At 40.6% G+C, this 19,805-nt stretch overlaps 1 protein-coding gene across 1 annotated transcript in view; it reads left to right on the forward strand.

Moving 5' to 3' along the window:
- Positions 1 to 19,805, forward strand: part of LAMC1 (laminin subunit gamma 1) — a 127,066-nt gene that overhangs the window by 75,288 nt on the left and 31,973 nt on the right. Inside the window, exons 2-11 of the mRNA XM_004424949.3 lie at positions 5,520 to 5,824; positions 10,104 to 10,234; positions 12,309 to 12,475; positions 15,273 to 15,461; positions 16,268 to 16,385; positions 16,760 to 16,858; positions 16,950 to 17,086; positions 18,104 to 18,226; positions 18,318 to 18,507; positions 18,819 to 18,931. Of these exons, the coding sequence (XP_004425006.1) occupies positions 5,520 to 5,824; positions 10,104 to 10,234; positions 12,309 to 12,475; positions 15,273 to 15,461; positions 16,268 to 16,385; positions 16,760 to 16,858; positions 16,950 to 17,086; positions 18,104 to 18,226; positions 18,318 to 18,507; positions 18,819 to 18,931 (1,572 nt within the window). The remainder of the gene's footprint in view (positions 1 to 5,519; positions 5,825 to 10,103; positions 10,235 to 12,308; positions 12,476 to 15,272; positions 15,462 to 16,267; positions 16,386 to 16,759; positions 16,859 to 16,949; positions 17,087 to 18,103; positions 18,227 to 18,317; positions 18,508 to 18,818; positions 18,932 to 19,805) is intronic.

Genomic DNA, 19,805 nt, shown 5'->3' on the forward strand with positions numbered 1-19,805 from the left:
ATATAGTATTTATAGCTATAAAGGTTACTTGTTCTCATTTGTAAGTTGTGCTGATTTAGATGTGCTTCCTATGGGATTGCCCCCTTGAACTGTTGGCATTTAGCTGACTGACAAGAAAGAGGCCGTGAAAAAGGAGCCCTGAAATTTAAGGGAAAGGAACGGAATAATAAGTTTTAAAAAATAATCTATTTTGAAGATGAGTTTTAGGCAATAGAAACTAGCCTTTCAACAGGCAGTTAGGACTGCGTTTTCTAGCAGTTGGAATGACTCCATGTGCCCAGACCACATCAACACATGCTGTATGTGCTTGACTGTTCCTCCTCATGCTTTCTGATCATCAGTCTCTGTCTACTTGAGGATCCCATATTCAGCATTAACTTGGCCCTGGGACATCTTGATTGGCGAGGCCGTATTTGTACAATCTGTCTGCCGAGGTGGAACAATAACAGCTGGTACACAGCTGTACACGTTGTCCTGGGAACTGTTATTTCAGCCAGCAGTTATACTAACAAAATTGAAAACATTTTCAAATAGTTGCTTTCTGTGACTACTGTTTGTGTTAACTGTTTGGAGAATCCCATTTAGTAGCCTAGACGTCTACCATCTCTAATTGACTTTATGTGCAACAACCTTATTAAAGTTCTGTATTCCTAAGATCTAGTCTGACTGTAAGAACAGTCATTTTCTGATTCTAAGGAGTTAGCACATGAGAACAATAGTGAATCAGTGACTCCTAATTTGATACTTTAGAGTGAACTAGTTTTCTTCGTCTAATTCAGGCCGTGGAAGGGCATTTTGAAGTTTCGTAAAATTCTGTGTGGCCATTGTCATTCATTACTTCATTGTAAAGGAGGCTGTTTCACAAGATCCTCATGGAATTCTTCTGAGCTGCACATAACAAGAGAAGCATTTATGTTCTCCAGCGGTCAGTACTTGAATCCCATTCTAAGACAGGAAGGGTTTCTTCCCTACTCAGAGAGATTAGAAATACTTCACCATGTAGGAGGCTTAAGCAGAATTCCTTGGCTTGGCCTTGCATGAACAAAGGCTGGATTCTCATTGTTCAGGCGGCCCCCTCCCCTTCTCTCATTCCCTCAGCCAGCGTGAACTAGGATTCAGAGCAGGAAGTATTAGTTAATTTTGTGTGCTTCATTCTAAACATCTGCACTTGAGTCTTTTTGTTTATGGAAGGAATGTGGTGGAGTAACGGGGGAGGCAGTAGAACATTCAGAAGTTATTTTCTTGAGGGTGTGTATATATCCATGGCTAGTTGTCTTGTGCATGAATGTGAGGTGAGGGGTGGAAGATGTTCTAGTTGTATCGTTGCTGGAATACTTTCCAGACATGTACTTAACTGATTTTCTTAATTGTTTGGCTGGGACTCTTTACCTTCAAGTCATACTGTCTACTTTTGCGTGCTCCCACAGCGTGAAGATAGTATAGTAGCTGTCATTGGACTGGAAATCAGGAGACCTGGTCCTGTTTTCTCTTCGTCTACCATTTAGCTAGATCATCTTACTTTGTCAACTGTGAAATGAGTAGGATGGACGCATAAAGAGTAGGGAAGTATGTTGAGAGAGAGAGAGAGAGCACGCACATGGTAGGTCTCAATTGTAGCTGTTCAACGGAATAAAAGCTAGCTCCTTAGTTTTCCAGTTCTTGATTATCCATGGTTACAGGTAATTCTGGAGAGCACAGATGACTCAAGCCTTGACTCTTCCACTCCGTTTTCTGTATTTGCTTCCTTATTTATTCAGATTAGATTCCAAATTCCTTGAAGTAACTTTAGTTTTCTTGTCTTATCGTCCTTTCATTGCATCTGGAAAGGGGATGCTAAGTGCTGCTGTAGAAAATCACCTCCACAAAGATGTCACTACAAAGTCATGCCCTCCCACCCGCTTCTCGGCAGCCTTGTCTCTGCCCAGCAAGCCTTCTTTTTCTCTAGTCAGCTGTCTCTGCTAGTCTTTACAGTGGCTCTTATGAAGTTTCTACACTCTCTTCAAATATTCCCCACCAAACATTCCACACTGGCTTTGCTCCCAACCCCTCAGCAGGTACTCTTTGATTTTACTGCAAAGAAAATTAAAGTCAACAGTTAGAACTCTTTCAACTTCCATTCCTTAAAACCTACAGAGCCACTTGTATTTGCACCAAATAGAAAGTGAGGATGCAGGTTACCACCTGTATGGAGCCAGTCCTTTCACCAGCACTGAATCACTTGTTCCCCAGCCTTGTTTCCACGTTTAGTCTTTCTCTCTCTGCTGACTCAAGCACAACAGCATGTAGTACAACCTTGTATCTCCTATCTAAAAAACAAGAAAGAAAGAGAAAAATCTTCCCTTGACCCTATATCCGCTCCAACTATCATCTTCTCCTCTTTGTCCTCCCCTTTAGCCAGATGTTATAATAGGTTGACTACACTCATTGTGTCTACTTTCCCATCTCCTATCTGCCGTTCATCTTCAATTCCAACCCCTCATGATCCTTGCCCGTGGGACTGCTCTCACTAAGCACAGCAATGACCTCTTTGTGGCTGAAAGCCAACGGACACTTCTTAGTCATTATCTTACTCGACTCTCTTAGCAGATTTTAACACCATTGATTATTTCCTCCCTAAAACTTTCATGGCTTCCATGACATTTGTACTCTTTTACTTGTCGTCCTCCTTCTGGCCTTCGCAGTCTCTTCTGTTGTCTCATCTTCTCTCTCTGCTTTAAATGTTCATGCTCCTCAGTATGATCTCGAAAGTCAGCTCCCTTCTCACTCAAAACACTTGCCTCGTTGGTCTCAGCCATTCCCAAATCATTATCCATCTACATGCTAATGAATCCCAGATCTAGATATCTAACTCAGACGTCTCTCTGGGGCCTTCAGACTACACACATCCAACACCCTACTAGACATTTCCTCTTGTCTAGCTGACCCGCAGACACCTCAAAAATAGTGTATCCACAATTCAACTCGTCTCCCCATCCTGCGCTCTGCCCCTGCCTCCAATCCTGCTTAACCTCCTCTGTTTTCTATTTCATTGGGTAGTACTACTCTCCATTTGGTTGCTTTTAAACTGGAAAACTGAATGCTATTTTTAATTCTTCCACCTTATGGAATTAGTAAAAGAAGCTTTGACAATGAAACAGAACGTCAACAGGGTAAAAGTAGAGGAGGCTTTCAGAAGTGGCTCCTGCTCCCTGTCACCCTCCATCAGTTACCGAGTTGCTATTGACATCTGCTTCCTACATCTCTCTCAGATCCATTCATTTCTCTCCATTCCAGCTGTCCCTATTCTTAGTTCAGCCATTGTCATCTCTCCAGGATTTCTGCTACATCTTCTTAACTATTCTCCCTATCTTTAGTCCTGTCCCTTCCAACCTAATCTGCACACAGTGGCCACAGTGATCTTTCTGAAAATCAAATCTGATCATGTATTTCCTGACATAAATCCTTCAATGGCTTGCCATTGCCCTTAAGTTGAACTTGCTGTTTAACATGGCCTTAGGCCTGGCATGCTCTACTTCCTTCAGCCACTACCTTCAATACTAGCTATACTACACAAATCTAGTTCCTCTGGTGGTCACTCCTCTTTGTCCTCTGGGCTTTCATACATGCTATTTTATCTGCCTGGACAATAAATTTTTATCTGATCCCTGTTTGCATAGCTAATTACTTAGCATTCTGTAGGTCTTGGATTTAGATGTCACTTCCTTTAGAAAATGTTTCTTGACCTCTCAAATCCATGTTAGGTGACTTTCCTACATGTTCCCAAAACATTATGCACTTCCCCTGTCATAGCACTCATCACATGGAATTGCAGAGATCTATATCCCCTACTGGATTGACTGCAGCTCCGAGGGCATGCATGTGGCTGTTTTGTGTGGAATGCATGAGCCTCCTTTACAGACTGCCACAGAGCCCTTTTTCTCTTCCAACGGTGGCTGTAGGTTAGAATGAGAAAGGCAGCTCTGAAAACAAGACTAGGTGAGGTAAGGCCAGCACCGGCAACCTAGGCTGCTTCGAAGTTTAATGCTAGCGAAGTTGCTTTCTGGATGTTCTGCCACCCATTGCTCTGTGTCTGTGGCAGCAGTGCGAGTGACTACATATGCCCGTTTCCTTCAGAGTGTGGCTCTGTGGTGCAGATCTTGGTCTGGAACACAGGATACCCTGAACCATTTTACTTTCTCTCCTTTGATCCAGTCTCCTGCAGGTTGGGTTGCTAAAGAACAATGAGATGTCAGAAATGTAGACAGAGTAGAAAAGCAAGGGTAATCTGTAATCCACAGATTAGTGAGTAAGTCTTTGAACATCCCAAGCCACCTACTCCTGAGTAAAACTAAATTGTTTTAGCGTTCTGGAATGTCTTAGATAGTCTCTGGAATGCCATAGATACTGTATTATAACCTCGCCCTCATTCGAAGGTGACATCTTGACATTTTGACACAGTAAAGAGATACAGGTTAAATTGGCATTCTTTTAACAGGATGGTTGTAAACCATATTTGCATGACCTGTGTCCAGGCAAAATGTTGTTCTGCATCCTAGGTAGAAGATCTAGATTTGTATAATATTCTTTGGCAACTGTACCAGGTAGTCCCTGGTACAATCAGACACTTATGTGTGAACATATCCAGGATCCTAGTTCAGGAATTTTCTTCTAAACCCTATTATAATAATGCCTGATATTTGTATAGAGTTTTACAGTTAATTAAGTATATGCAAGATCTCAGTTTGACTTTCCAACAGCTCTGAGGTAGGAGGCTCAGGGGTTATCATCCTCATTTTTACCGAGGGGAAAATGGTGGCGCAGAAATCACACAGCTAGTGACTGAAGGAGCCAGGACCTGAACTCAGGTCTCACAATGCCCTGTCCTGTGTTCTTTCTATCATGCCACATGCCTTTGTGTTCAAGATTGTATGTGTGTGGGTACATTTCAAGTATATGGGGGACAAATCTCTCTTTTAAGATCTGGACCAGTTGAGAAATAGAGTCAGATCAATTGAATAGTGCTGATCATATTCTTCCTGCATCAAGAAGTAATATTACAGTTAACAAAGAATGAGTTTTTAAAAATTTTGAAAGTGCCCAGAAGGCCCATTTAGAAGGTCAGCAAGTATTTTCTTTTCTATCTTTTAAGTTTTTACTGAAGCACCAGCATTAAGAATAAATGCACCTTTTAATTGAATTTTATTTTTTTTAATAGTGTGAGTACAGTGCTGATATATGCTTCCATTTTTCATGGCAAACAAAATGTCAACAATGCACGCAATGAACAGGCTTTTATGAGCCAACTTATGAACCCAACTATTAACTTGTCATTTCTGCGGGAAAATGCACATTGTTTCCAGGTTTAGAATAGCCTGCTGGACACAACCAATGTGTTGGGTGTGCTGGAACCTTCCTAGTCTAGTATGCACAGGGTGGTTTGTATCCTCTTTCTTTGTTAAGTTCCAAAACAAACTGGGAATAGAGGGTATTTGTTTGCTGCGTACATATGACTTATGACCTTTGGTGTGTTTGTCCCACAGGAAAAGCTTTTGATATCACATATGTGCGCCTCAAGTTCCACACCAGCCGCCCAGAGAGCTTTGCCATTTACAAGCGCACGCGGGAAGATGGGCCCTGGATTCCTTACCAGTACTACAGCGGCTCCTGCGAGAACACCTACTTGAAGGCAAACCGTGGCTTCATCAGGACAGGAGGGGATGAGCAGCAGGCCTTGTGCACGGATGAATTCAGTGACATTTCCCCTCTCACCGGGGGCAACGTGGCCTTTTCAACCCTTGAAGGAAGGCCTAGTGCCTACAACTTTGACAATAGCCCTGTGCTTCAGGTAGGCATCTGGAAATTGGCTTTGGAGCCCGTTAGTTCTTCCATGTACAGAGTAGAGGAAGATTTTTTTTTTTTTTTTAACTTTTTTTGACTTTTCATTTATTTATTTATTTGTGAGAAAGGTCAACCCTGAGCTAACATCCATACTAATCCTCCTCTTTTTGCTGAGGAAGACTGGCTCTGAGCTAACATGTATTGCCAATCCTCCTCCCCCCCCCCCCACCAAAGCCCCAGTAGATAGTTGTATGTCATAGTTGCACATCCTTCTAGTTGCTGTATGTGGGTCGTGGCCTCAGCATGGCCGGAGAAGCGGTGTGTCGGTGCGCGCCCGGGATCCGAACCCGGGCCGCCAGCAGTGGAGCGTGCGCACTTAACCACTAAGCCATGGGACCGGCCCAGGAAGATTGTTGTAGTGAGGGCCTTTGGTCCCATGGCTGAGGTTAGGGGTAGAAGTAGAGTCTGCTCCAGCAAGATAGACAGCTGGATTCTATTCTGCTCTCCTGTCTACTCTTAATAAGTGAAGGAAGTAGTTTTGTTCCTGCTGCCGAGTTGATGTTTGCTCTTATGTTCTCATGCACTTGCAGATGTATCCTGGGATGTAAGCTTTACAAATTGTTTTTTAAAAAGTTGAACAATTTTAACTTTAGTGTCTATACTTGAGGTGGAAACATTTTGCTTCTGACCTTTTGAAGAGGGTATTTGAACTAATCTATCCAGTTTTCGTGCATCCTTTTTACTTATTCTTTGATTTGATGAAATAAAAATTATTTTTTAAAATTAGCAAGGGAGAACGATTGAAGCGAGATATTTAAGAACGACACCTTCCTGCATTATTGTGCAAGGAAATTTTGATTGGGTTTGTCTGGTACCGTTGCCAATCGTTATGAAAACTCTTCATCACCTAAAAGCATTGGTGTTTGTAACAGGATATAAATTTATATAAATCAGTACCCCTAGTATAGTGCTTAAGCATTGTGATAGAAACTTTTCCCTGTTTAACAATAGAAGGAATTAAAGGTTTCTTTTTTCTCATGAATTCTGTTTGCATATTCCTTATACACCGTAATATGGAATCTTTCTGTGTTGCTTAGATTTCTGTGAACTTTTCTTATGTTCTGACTGTTTGGTTATGGAGAGACTGGTGAGCCTCATGCTGTACTCAGCACCTTCACACAGAATTGGAGATGCATCAGTCATATGGCTAAAGTTAACATCTAAATGGGGGCAGCCCGTGTTAGTTGACCGAGACAAGAAATACTGAATGTGTGTTTGCAAATGCTTTGTACATTTTATGAGATGCTGTTGTGACTTCTCAGTAGGGAATCTCCTGGTTTTTCAGGGCTTTATGCTTTTGTGTCTTCTCATTCTTTCTCTCTGGAATTTATTATGTTCAAGAACTTTCTTTCTAATTTGGTTGTATGGTTTTGGGCAGTGGCAGAAGATGAGAGTATATTTCTCTGCAGGTCCAATTCTTCCCTTCCATTGTATTTCTCTAGGTTGCTAGGAGATCATAAATCTTGATCTTGGTAAACTCTGAGGTTATGGTGAGCAGTGAATATGTTTGTAAAGGCCTTTCAGAAAAGTATTTCTTGCGTTGGCAATAAGATGTGCTCAAAATAAATGGCAGAAAGAATAGCTGACTTTGAGAAATGAAAAAACAGGAGACTGAATGCCTAGGAGAGAAGTGATCTACATATGCTCTTTAAGTTGGTCAACTAGCAAACATTTGCTAGCTTTGTTTCTTCCTACGTAAACTATTTTATTTTACTGTCTTAGAGAGGCAACTGTATAGTCAGTTGGAAAAAGCAGTGATGTAATGTTGTGACTGTGGTTTTCTGGCATTTTGCTAACTGTATGCCTTGTCAGCCTGTCTTGAAGCAGTTCTCCGAGCTATAGGAATTCTGAATATTTGTTACTTTTTATGCTGTAGGAACTTATGAGACTAAATGTGATAAAAATGCTATGGGCATCTGCAATAGATTTGGTCAGTTGTTACCATTATGCAAAAACACTAACTATGTGTCTCTGGATGTAAGAACTCTGGCTCTGATATCCCATTGCCAAGGAGGTTTAACTGCTTTGACTTTTAGCTGATCTGACGATGAGGAGAGAGGGAGTCAGCCTCTCACCTCATTGCTCCCTATGCGTCTGATCCCAGATGCTGTGATCTCCCAGATGGGAGAGGAAACCTTTCCTGGTTTCATTGTATATGAATATTACTAAGCATGTATTGATTTATAATAATAATTAGCATTTATTACAACACTTACTCTAATGTGCCATAATATGCCAAGAATTTTTTTAAGCCCTTTAGATCTAACTCTTAAGGTGCTTTTATCATCTCCATTTTACAGATGAGGAGTCAGAGGCCCAGAAAGGATAAAATAACTTGCCCCAAATCACAGTTTGAAGTGGCAGAACTGGGATTCAAAACCTGGAAAGTCTAGCTCCAGAGTCTGTTCTTTTTAAGGTGCCCATTGTGAAAAAAAAAAAAGGCTTAGATTCAGCCCTTGAGAAGCTTTTGGTCAAGAAGAACTGCGATGAAGATGCAGTCTGTAGAAGATATAATAAGCATTAAACACAGAGATATGTTTAGCTATTTACATTACAGACGACTAAAAGATTCCTAACATTGTGGCTGTGAGTGGGAGTTGTTATTGGAGTTCCAAGTTTGGATTCAGTGAAATCATCGTCTCTTCTCCTTTCTAATTATACTTGGAGGCTTCATGGAGATTAGCTTTTATGAGCTCTCTATGTTGTTACATACGCCAGGTGTTTGGCGTGGTTTAAGCAGTGGTTCTTAGTCAGGGGCGTGCCTCCCAGTCTCATGAGGAGCCTTTGGAAAACATAGATGCCTGCAGCTCTGCACTTGCTTCTTACGTCTCTGTAGGTGATTCTGATGTGCAGTCCCAGGAGAGGACTTAAAGGGGAAATGGTATCTTTGGGTGGGTATATGTAATACACCACTCTAAAACTTAATGATTTTAAACAACCCTGATTTATTATTTCTTATGATTCTGTGTTGGCCTGGGCTCACTCTCTGGCAGGTCACCTGGGACCTGGGTTTCTCTCCCAGTGGTCCTTACATCCTCAAGGAGGCTAGACTAGACTTCTTCATGTAATGGTAGAAATATTCCAAGAGGGAAAGTCCCAGGGCACAAGTGCTTATCAACTCTCTGCTTGTGTCACATTTGCTGACGTCTGCCAGGCCAAAGCAGGTCACATTCCCAAGCCTAGAATCAGCGTGGAAAGGGACTCCACAGGGTGTGGACACTGGCAGACATGATTCATTGGGATCAGTATTATAACAATCCACCACAGATGTAAGCATCTGTCTAAAATTAGCTCAGTGAAAAGGCATTTATTATAAAGGCTTAGATCTCGTAAAACCTAGGGAAAAACTGTACAACCTTCATTTTTGTCTTCTGCCATTATGGTACGCTTGCCAACTTGATCAGTTGTGATTTCTTCAAATTCATTCATTTGTCAGATGTTATTTGAGCACCTGCTGTATGGTAAGCACTAGGGAAATTGTGTTGAACAAAACAAAAAATTCCTGCCCTTGTGGGGCTTACGATCTGGTAGTGGTGGTGGAAACAGACAATATAAATAAAACAGGGAAGGGAAATAGGGAGTTGGGGTGGGGGGAAGCAATTTTAGATAAGGTGGCCAGGGAAGGCATCATAGAGAAGTGACATTGTGGGAAGGGTCAGGACAAACAAAGACTGTATCTGATTGGTCCAGGCCAGTGTAATGATTTCTGTAATTTCTATACTTTGTACTTAGCTATCTCTCTCAGATCTGTCAGTAATGAGATGGGTTTGGAGGGAGAGAGAGATGGTATAAAATGGCCAGGAGGAAGCAATGACCAGCATATCTAGAACAAGTGTGGTGCTTGCTACTTGTGCTCTCTGCTGGTATCTCTGACTGGATTTGGGTGTATATACAGACTGGAGAGAAGGGACGTGTGTACTGACTACCGCATTTAAAAGTGTATTTCATTTAAGCCTCTCAACAGCCTTGTGAAGAAACTAGTATTATTCCTGTTTTTTTGGAACTCTGAGTGATAAAGTAACAACTTAGATCGAAGAAGGGATGAGTCGAGAAAGAGAAAAACATTAGGAAATTAAAGGAGTCACGAGTATTATAATAGATTTAATGCTAGAAGAGGACATTAGTTACATGATACATTAACTGTTTAGAAAATTTTGTGACATTTATGTCTTCATCTTCCATCCCTTTACCTGTCTTTTCTGTTTTTGTCTTTTGTTTTCTGACAGGAGTGGGTAACTGCCACTGACATCAGAGTAACTCTCAATCGCCTGAACACTTTCGGAGACGAAGTGTTTAACGACCCCAAAGTCCTCAAGTCCTATTATTATGCAATCTCTGATTTCGCTGTAGGTGGTAGGTAAGTAAACTATTAGATCAGCCTTGAAAGTGATTGAGCTTTGGTTTAGAAATGAGTGTAGCAACTTGTTTACAACTATTTTAATAATGTTGTTAGACCTTCTCATTATCCTGGAAACAAAGTAATTAAGTTTTCTAAAACCGTGTTAAATTAACACACTTAGTGAATTCTTATTGAATGTTTAAGTGCAAAGCTCCATGGTAGGCACTATGAAGATACTGAGGAAGTGTAAGACTGACCTTCGCCTACTGAGAAGGACCCGACCTTCTAGGATCCTATAAATGAATAGGGCAGGTGATGTATGAATATGTGAAAAATTAAATACTAGTACAGTTACGTGTTTTAGATAAAAAGATCAAGCAGCACTAGAAAAGATGCCATATGTCAGAGAACAATACAGAACTGTCAGGCTAGAGAAGCAAATGGGATCTGAGCCAGATCTTGAAGAATGGGTAGGATTTGGATGAGTAGGGAGGATGTCTGGGTTGGGTCCAGGAGAATGGGCATGTTATGAGCAAAAGTTTGGACTTGGGAGAATATAAACTTACTTGACTTAAGGAAAATCTCTTATATGAATTTGTAGAGTTAGAAACCAGAGAGAGAGTTTGTGGCCAGAAAGCTTAGACAGCAGGCTAAGAATCTTGGACTTACCTCTCCTTTGTTAGACTATGAGGTCTCAAGAGCCAGAAGCATTATTTTTGTATGCAGTGTTCCTGGTATGCGATTGATGCTCAGTGAAAATTGATAAAATCTGTAACCAATGAGAAATTATGTACTTTTTTGAAGTAGGGCTATGTTGTCAAAACAGTAGGTTAGGAAGATTAATATGCGGGCAGGGTGAGAGTAGAGTGTGATCAAGATCATTTATATTCCTATTTGATGCCGTGTTCTAGGTGTTAGACAACAAAGGCCTGACATTAGGGTGGTGACAGTAGAATGGAAAGCAGCATAGGGATGCATTTTGTTTTGAAGGAAGAATTATCAAGATTTTAGTCAAAGATGATTTTAAGGTTTAGTGATCAAGAGAATGGTAGTACCATTAACAAAGTAAATGAAGAAGATGAACTGATTTGGGGAGATGAAGAGTTTAGTTGTAGACATAAAATGTGGTCATAAAAGGTCATGGGGGACATCTAAACTTGTGCAGCAGTCAAGGATAGGAGCTTGGGAGAAAGATGAGAGAGCTGGAGATATAAGTTTGGGACTCATCCTGGTGCACTGTAGATGGTTTAGAAGTGTTTGGGTATACTATTAAGTGGTAGTTGAAGCTATGGAACTGATTGCTGTCTTTAGGAAAGCAAGTGAGAGAAATATCAGTGCACCAGAGCACAGGTTAGTATTCCTGGGGATTTCCATGAGTGTAGTTTATGATTGTACCTGCAGGTTTAGTTTAATTCAGTTTATGATATCCTCTTCAGGGATTCTTGCCGCAAAGAACCTGAGGGAGTTTTAGGCTAACAGAGATCCATGTGGTAGTGAGGTATCTAACGTCTCTCGCTACCTTCAGATCGGAATACTGAATATTGCTGACGTAATGATGGACTTGTTATGTGCCCGCACAATCCTAGGCACATAAATAAAGCAACTTCTTGATCCTCCCAATAACCCTGTGCAATAGACATTATTATCTTCCCTGTTTTAAAGGTAAGGCACAGAGGTTAAGTTACATCAGTAAGTCACAGGGCAGCGTTTCAGACCCAGGCAGCTTGGCTTCAGAGTCTGTGCTCGTCTTGACCACTACGCTTGGCTGCCTCTGGACACACACGTTTGACTTCAGGAAGTGATGCTACAGATGTCCTCAAATTGTTAGAGACTTTCTTCTCATGTCTGACTAATACCCCATCCCCTGTTAAATAAAGATATCTTTTTTTTTTGCTTGTTTAATTATTCTTCATACCTGAAAACTCAAACAGCCATTGCTTAATCTTGCTTAGTTCCTCAGTTTACACGTTTTGAATGGTAAAACTCAAAAACATTCTGACGTTGTTTTTAGTTCTCTGTGTACATCATTTTTCTGCATCCATTCCTGGGACTTTGTAGCTCTCATATTCTTGAATGTCTCTTCTCTTCCCAGGTGTAAATGCAACGGACATGCAAGCGAGTGTGTGAAGAATGAATTTGACAAACTGGTGTGTAACTGCAAACATAATACTTACGGAGTGGACTGCGAAAAGTGTCTTCCTTTCTTCAATGACCGGCCATGGAGGAGGGCAACTGCCGAGAGTGCCAGTGAATGCTTGCGTGAGTGCCCCTTGGCATCAGTCTGTTAAACTGTCTTGAGGACTTCCCGAGGTGGAAGAAGGAATGGGTGACTTCTTTTTATTCCTCTTTGAAAGGAAAACTCTGAAAGGCAGTGCTTCTTCCGTGATTTGAGAGTGTAAAACAGTAACCTGCATGCATGTCAGAGGAAAAGCACAGATGAGGGCAATTGGCTGTAAATGTAAACTGTGCTAGGTTTGTGTTTCCTTTATGAACACATGTACCAGAGTGGGAGCAACATCTTCAAGGTCTGGAACGTTACTTACATCCAAATACTGGGCCAGGGTAGCCTACTCCAAAATATGGTTTCTCTAGTCTTGTCTTTCTTGCCCTTTAAAATATTCTTTTTCTTACCAATGCTCATTTACTCAAGCAGCCAAGGTGATTGATTAACATGGGTTAGGTATGTTGAGTTCTAGACTAAGTCTGTCATTTAAAAGATTATTTCTCAAAATTATTTTATCTTTATCTCACTAAAGGGCCAATGGGGAGAATTTTCCCACTCCCTCCATGTAGAGGTGGGTGGCTTTGGGAGGAAGAGCAGATCCTAGTATTCCTAGGAAAGGGTAAAATGAAAAAGATTACACATTGTTTATCCCTTCATAATGGCTTGGTATATTTTGAACAGATAGAGAAAGGAATCTCAGGAGAAAGGAACCATGAAACCATGTAATCATGATTTGCCAAGGGCTTAAAAATAAGAAACTTTCAAAGGGGCTATAATTTTCTTATGCCCTTACAAATATTTCTTATCATACTCTATTGGGAATAAAGGAAATAAGAAAGAAGACCCTCTGAACTTGCAGGAATTATTGGCAGAAATCTTGAGAAAGGACTGATATCTTGACTCATGACTATTTCCATTAGCTGCCTGGAGCAGATTTTCGTATTCATCTTTTCTCTCCCTCAACCAATCTCAGATTTGCTGATAAATTTTACAGCCTCCTCTTGCATTCCTAAGCACTTGCTTCAGCTTCTTTAGTTCTTTTACTGAACTGTAGTATCCAGTGTTAGAAGCTACATGATAATAGTTGGTAAAAGAAAGAATGAAATACTCCTAAGATGTGACATCTAAGTAAATGTACACGTGTGTTTGAAAAGTATTCTGCTTAATTATGTGGTCATATTTTGAGTCTATCTAGTTATGAGAAAGACAAGTTCAGCATATTGCCAGCTTACCACTAGCAAATGAACTGAGTACTGTAGCTAAATTAGGACTTTGATGAGGAACTAAGTCAATTTGCTTTCTTCCTTGGTCCCTTCAGCACTCTGACCCCCCGAAGAGTGAAGTTTCTGGAGGTTGTGACAATACTGCAGTATTGTCAGGATGCTGGGGTCAGGGAAGAGAAAATTACAGCTGCCTTCTCTCTTACCAGCTGATGATGAAGGAGACACAGCATCTATTTTAGCTGTGGATTAGGACAGTGTAGACACAGGAATTGCTCTGCTTCATAGTCTCAGAGCACCAGACAATTTAGGTGGGGATGGGCTGCGTTGACTGCGGGATAGTCTAGGGAGGCTTGAGGGAAGAGAAATAAATAAATAGCTAATGAAGAAGGGAAAGGGAGCTATAAAAGTTACTTAACACAACTCTGACTTTTGGTGCCAGTGACTCAAGTTTCTAAAAAGTTTTCAAGCATAATGCTGTAAAAGAACTGATTGTAAAGGAAGGGAGGGGGAAAAAGAAAAAAACATAGCTTCAAATATTTTTTTTAAAACAACCTCCTGATCCATCTGAAATCAAATAAAACTTTATTTTTATTTAGTGCTCAAGAGACTGCTTCTACTTTGGGTAGAATCAATAATTCTGAGAAAATGATCTTAATATAAATATAATAAAGAATTTCTGTGAGTATAGTTGCTTGTTCTTATAGTATGGTTGTGCCCTGTAGGGAATATAGTTCCTTAACAGCTGACCCAGTTCCCATCATGGCTGCCCAGTAGATGGATGTATCTGGTGGACTAGATTTCCCTTCAATTCTGCTTCCCTCCACAGAGACACTAATTTTAACCCACATGTCTCAGGTTACCCCCGTCTAGATATGCAAGTAATCTGGCACTTTGAAAGTTAGTGTCTTAATATATTTGAATCGTCTAAGGCCTGAAAAGTTAAGCTAAATTGCAGCCTGCATATAAATTGGCACCTTGTTCTTGGAGTTGGTATTAAAATGAAGGATAAAGATTCAGAAAAATTGTTATTTGACTTGGCTTTTTTTTTTTCTTTTTTCATTTTTTTGTGGGGAAGATCGGCCCTGAGCTAACATCTACCAATCCTCCTCTTTTTGCTGAGGAAGACTGGCCCTGGGCTAACATCCATGCCCATTTTCCTCCACTTTACATGGGATGCCGCCACAGCATGGCCTGAGAAGCAATGTGTCTGTGCGTGCCCAGGATCCGAACTGGCGAACCCCGGGCCACCGCAGCGGAGCGCGCGCACTTAACTGCTTGCGCCACCGGGCCGGCCCCCGACTTGGTTTTTCCTTGTATACGAACAATTACCTCAAGATTCCTTTCAAAGTATAGGAATTCCTTGTACCCTATGACGATGCTATTTTTGTTAAGGATGAACATTTCAGGTGGTACCTGGCTATCTAAACTATTGACATACTGTTTTGTTTTTTTTTTAAATGAACAATGCATCTGGTGGTCATTCTTACTCTGCCATCGCCTGTCTGTCACAGAGATGTGGGAAATTATGGTTTGATGTTCTCTGAGTCTTTTAAAATGCTATTTGTAAAGAAACATGGATCTGACTTACCTCGTATGTTTTGGCCGACAGCCTGTGACTGCAATGGCCGATCACAGGAATGCTACTTTGACCCTGAGCTATACCGATCCACCGGCCATGGTGGCCACTGTACCAACTGCCGGGATAACACAGATGGCGCCAACTGTGAGAGGTGCCGGGAGAATTTCTTCCGCCTTGGGAACAACGAAGTCTGCTCTCCCTGCCACTGTAGTCCTGTTGGTAAGCGACAGGCAGTGTCTCCTTCAACCTGAGGAGTTGAAAGACAAAATAAGCATTCCCTGTACCCCCAGAAAATAAAGCTTTGTTTCCTAGGCATTTGCACACGTTACGTATGGAAGTGTGTACGTTATTGTAAATGTGTAAATGACTCAGAGTCTGCCTCTGCCTCCCACCTCCAACCTCTTTAAGCAAGTTGAACTTCCAGATGATTTTCTAGTGTGTATAAAAGTGTGGAGTTGGCCTGAGTAATGGATTTGTAAATAATTAGCAACAAGATCATAGAGACCATTTGAACTTTGACTGTAAATTCTTAGCTGCTTCGTGAGTTCTTCCTTGTTAATGATTTTGTTTAGTCTTAACCTCCTTAGAGGGCTGAACTTTTTCATTATGTTGGAGTGTGTTCAGAGATGTGAAGTGCTCTTAGTCCGTTCTGCTCTTCCAAGAGTTTGACCTTTATTTTTGTTGTTCATGCCTGTGTATACTGAAATTCTAGACGTGGACCGTACAGAGCCTATGCTTGTCCATAGAGAAGTGACTAGCCTTGTATGCAGTCACTGTGTGCAGAATGACTTGTTAGTGTTTTGCAACATTGATGAGTAGGGGTGTGTGTCTGGAAAGTTAAAATGTCATGGCTTAAAAGAGTATGATTTTGAGAGAATTCTGATTTAAAATTTGATCTTTATTCTCTCTGTAACCATCTAGAGGTTACATATGGGTTTTCAGGCTTGGTTTTAGTTACCAATTTTCTTTCTTTGACACGTTACTTTTACTCATAACTGGTGGTTGACAAGCTCTTTAAATTTTAGGTTCTCTCAGCACACAGTGTGATAGCTATGGCAGGTGTAGCTGTAAGCCAGGAGTGATGGGTGACAAGTGTGACCGTTGCCAGCCTGGATTCCATTCTCTCACTGAGGCAGGATGCAGGTAAGATGTTTTCAAAACCAGAAAAGGGGGCAGAATTTAAATGTAGTCTATTCATGGTAACAGATTTTGTGGCTTATCTGCAGCAGTATAATAATTTCCACAATAATTGTCAACAAGATTCAAGACTTTAACTGTAATGGTGATCCAGGATTGGTTTGTCAGAGATTAGGCAGAAATTTAAATATCTAAATGCAGTGGGTTTCTTTGATTGAAACCAAATCCAAACATAAAAATGACTTTAGGATTCCTTTTGCTTTATTATATATTCCTCTAAAAAAGTCTATTAACATGTAAAACAAAAGGTTGACTTGAAGAGTTGAATTTTTTTCCTCCTTTCTCTTCTCTCATTGTTTTCTCCATTTTCCATCCGTTAGGCCATGCTCTTGTAATCCTTCTGGCAGCATAGATGAATGTAATGTTGAAACGGGAAGATGTGTTTGCAAAGACAATGTTGAAGGCTTCAACTGTGAGAGGTAGCTCATTCTTTCTCCAGCTGTATTGTGTTTTCTCTGTTATCCTATTTCAAGTACAAAAAATACCTGATTGTATCTTTATCTTTTCCAGATGCAAACCTGGATTTTTTAATCTGGAATCATCTAATCCCAGGGGTTGCACACCCTGCTTCTGCTTTGGACATTCTTCTGTCTGTACAAATGCCGTCGGCTACAGTGTTTATTCTATAACCTCTACCTTTCAGATTGGTAATTGAGACCTTTCCTTCTCTCCCCTAGAACTGTAAGACTACATTTACAGTATTTTATTTTATTTTATTTTTTAATTATTTATTTTTCCCCCAAAGCCCCAGTAGATAGTTGTATGTCATAGCTGCACATCCTTCTAATTGCTGTATGTGGGACACGGCCTCAGCATGGCTGGAGAAGCGGTGCATTGGTGTGCACCCGGAATCGGAACCCGGGCCGCCAGCAGCGGAGCATGTGCACTTAACCACTAAGCCATGGGCCGGCCCCTTTTTTTTTTTTTATAATTTTATTTATTTATTTATTTTCCCCCAAAGCCCCAGTAGATTGTTGTATGTCATAGCTTTACATCCTTCTAGTTGCTGTATGTGGGACACGGCCTCAGCATGGCCGGAGAAGCGGAGCGCACACACTTAACCGCTAAGCCGCGGGGCCGGCCCCTTACAGTATTTTAAAAAAATCAGTAACTCTGAGGATTCCTTGATGGTGGCAACACTTTATGTTTTTTAACGTACATGATTTTTCTTGTTTGGCTTTTTAATTTAACGAAAACAAACATAGGATTTTAGAATTTACCGTAGTATAAATGTTACATAAAATAAAGCAAAATGTAGGGGCCGGCCCAGTGGCGCAAGTGGTTAAGTGCACACGCTCCGCTTTGGCAGCCCGGGTTTTGCAGGTTCGGGTCCCGGGTGCGCACCAACGCACCGCTTGTCGAGCCATGCTGTGGCGGTGTCCCATATAAAGTAGAGGAAGATGGGCAGGGCCAATCTTCCTCAGCAAAAAGACGAGGATTGGCAACGGATGTTAGCTCAGGGCTGATCTTCCTCACAAAAAAATAAAATAAAAATAAAGCAAAATATAGCTTGAGGGGTATAGCATATATAAGTACTGTTGTAGGATCCATTTATTAAAAAAATTTTATTGATGATTTTCTATATATTTTTGTGGAATATAGAGGACCTGAATTCAGGATGTTTACAATGTAACAGCATTTGTGTTTACATTCTCTGCTTGCAGATGAGGATGGGTGGCATGCAGAACAAAGGGACGGCTCTGAAGCATCACTGGAGTGGTCCTCTGAGAGGCAAGACATCGCCGTGATCTCAGATAGCTATTTTCCTAGGTACTTCATTGCTCCTGGTAAGTGAGGGTAGGAAACAGTCTGTCTTGATGTGGGATACCATTTAGTCTCCTTCTCACATTCTTGCACACCATCGTGTCTGTCTTCCAGTGAAGTTCTTGGGCAAGCAGGTGTTGAGTTATGGTCAGAACTTCTCCTTCTCCTTTCGAGTGGACAGGCGAGACACTCGCCTCTCTGCAGAAGACCTGGTGCTTGAGGGAGCTGGCCTCAGAGTATCTGTGCCCTTGATTGCTCAGGGCAATTCCTATCCGAGTGAGACCACCGTGAAATACATCTTCAGGTAAGATGGTGTTCTTTGTAAAATCTGACTTGACCAGAATTATAAAAGTGATTTCTTTATCTAAGCTTATCAGGCCTCAAGGTTTATCCTGAAGAAAAATTTCTGGTTATCAAGGTGCCTTTGTTAAAGGGAGCCTTCCCTTTGTTGACCTATACTCTTTCCAATTGTACTGTCAAACCAATAGACTCATTTCTGATTTGGTTAGATTGTCAGAGCATTGCATTGTGTGTGGCATAAATGAAATTAGAAATGCTTTCTCAGCACCCAGAATTGTCCTTAAAGAGGTTAATGTGACCTTTCTTTCTCTCCAGGCTCCATGAAGCAGCAGATTACCCTTGGAGGCCTACTCTTACCCCTTTCGAATTTCAAAAGCTCCTAAACAATTTGACCTCTATCAAGATCCGTGGGACATATAGTGAGAGAAGTAAGTTATGATATAATTTAGGAGAATTGTTTAAGATGATGATTAGGTAGAAGGATCTATAATAATGCAAAAGTTTATCTCTAAAGTCCTAATACATAAGACTGACCTTAAATAAGTGGTATAAAAATGCCTCATTATTCATTAATTATGTATAAAAATAATGCATTTTTAACTACTTTCAAGGACCTAGAGAAAATTAGCTAAAATTACTAAATAGTATTGTTTTATAATGAATAAGCCTATTGAGGTTACCTTATATGTAAATAGATTCTCCCAAAAATCCTAAATATAATTCTACTGGCTGACTTTGCTTAATCTTCATTTCTTTTTATTTATTGCTATGTAATTATCAAGCCATTTTAACCATTGGCTAAGTTATTAAAAATTATAAATTATCAAATGAACATTTGTTATAATTTTAGATAAATAAAACTGTTTTAAGTATGCCTTTAAAATTTTTTCCTATAAAATGTGGTTTTTGATGAGGACCTTTTTCTGTAGAAGGGTAAAGCTGTTTGGGGGAAGTGGAGTCAGGGTGGTGGTGTGGCATGGGGAGTGGCATCAGCAGCTTGAATACGTTGATTTTTGAGATGCGTGAATGAATATCCAGATGAAAATGTCTTTATAAGTAGTTAGACATATGGGTCTGGGGCTTAGGAAGAACTTAGGACTGGAGATCTAGAATTGAAAGATTGTCAACATAAGGGCAATAATTTTTAAAATTGGAAATATGACCAAAAAAAATAGAGAAAAGAAGATGCATTCCTGGAAACCTAGTTATTTAAGGACCATGCCCTGAGACTCAAGGGAAAAAAAGAATTTTGAGGAGGAGAAACAATTAGTAGGTTTAGGAAGATAGCACCATTGGATGTTG

Source organism: Ceratotherium simum, chromosome 2 (genome assembly GCF_057802395.1).
Source record: "Ceratotherium simum simum isolate JZ-2026a chromosome 2, ASM5780239v1, whole genome shotgun sequence".
NCBI classification, from domain to species: Eukaryota; Metazoa; Chordata; class Mammalia; order Perissodactyla; family Rhinocerotidae; genus Ceratotherium; species Ceratotherium simum.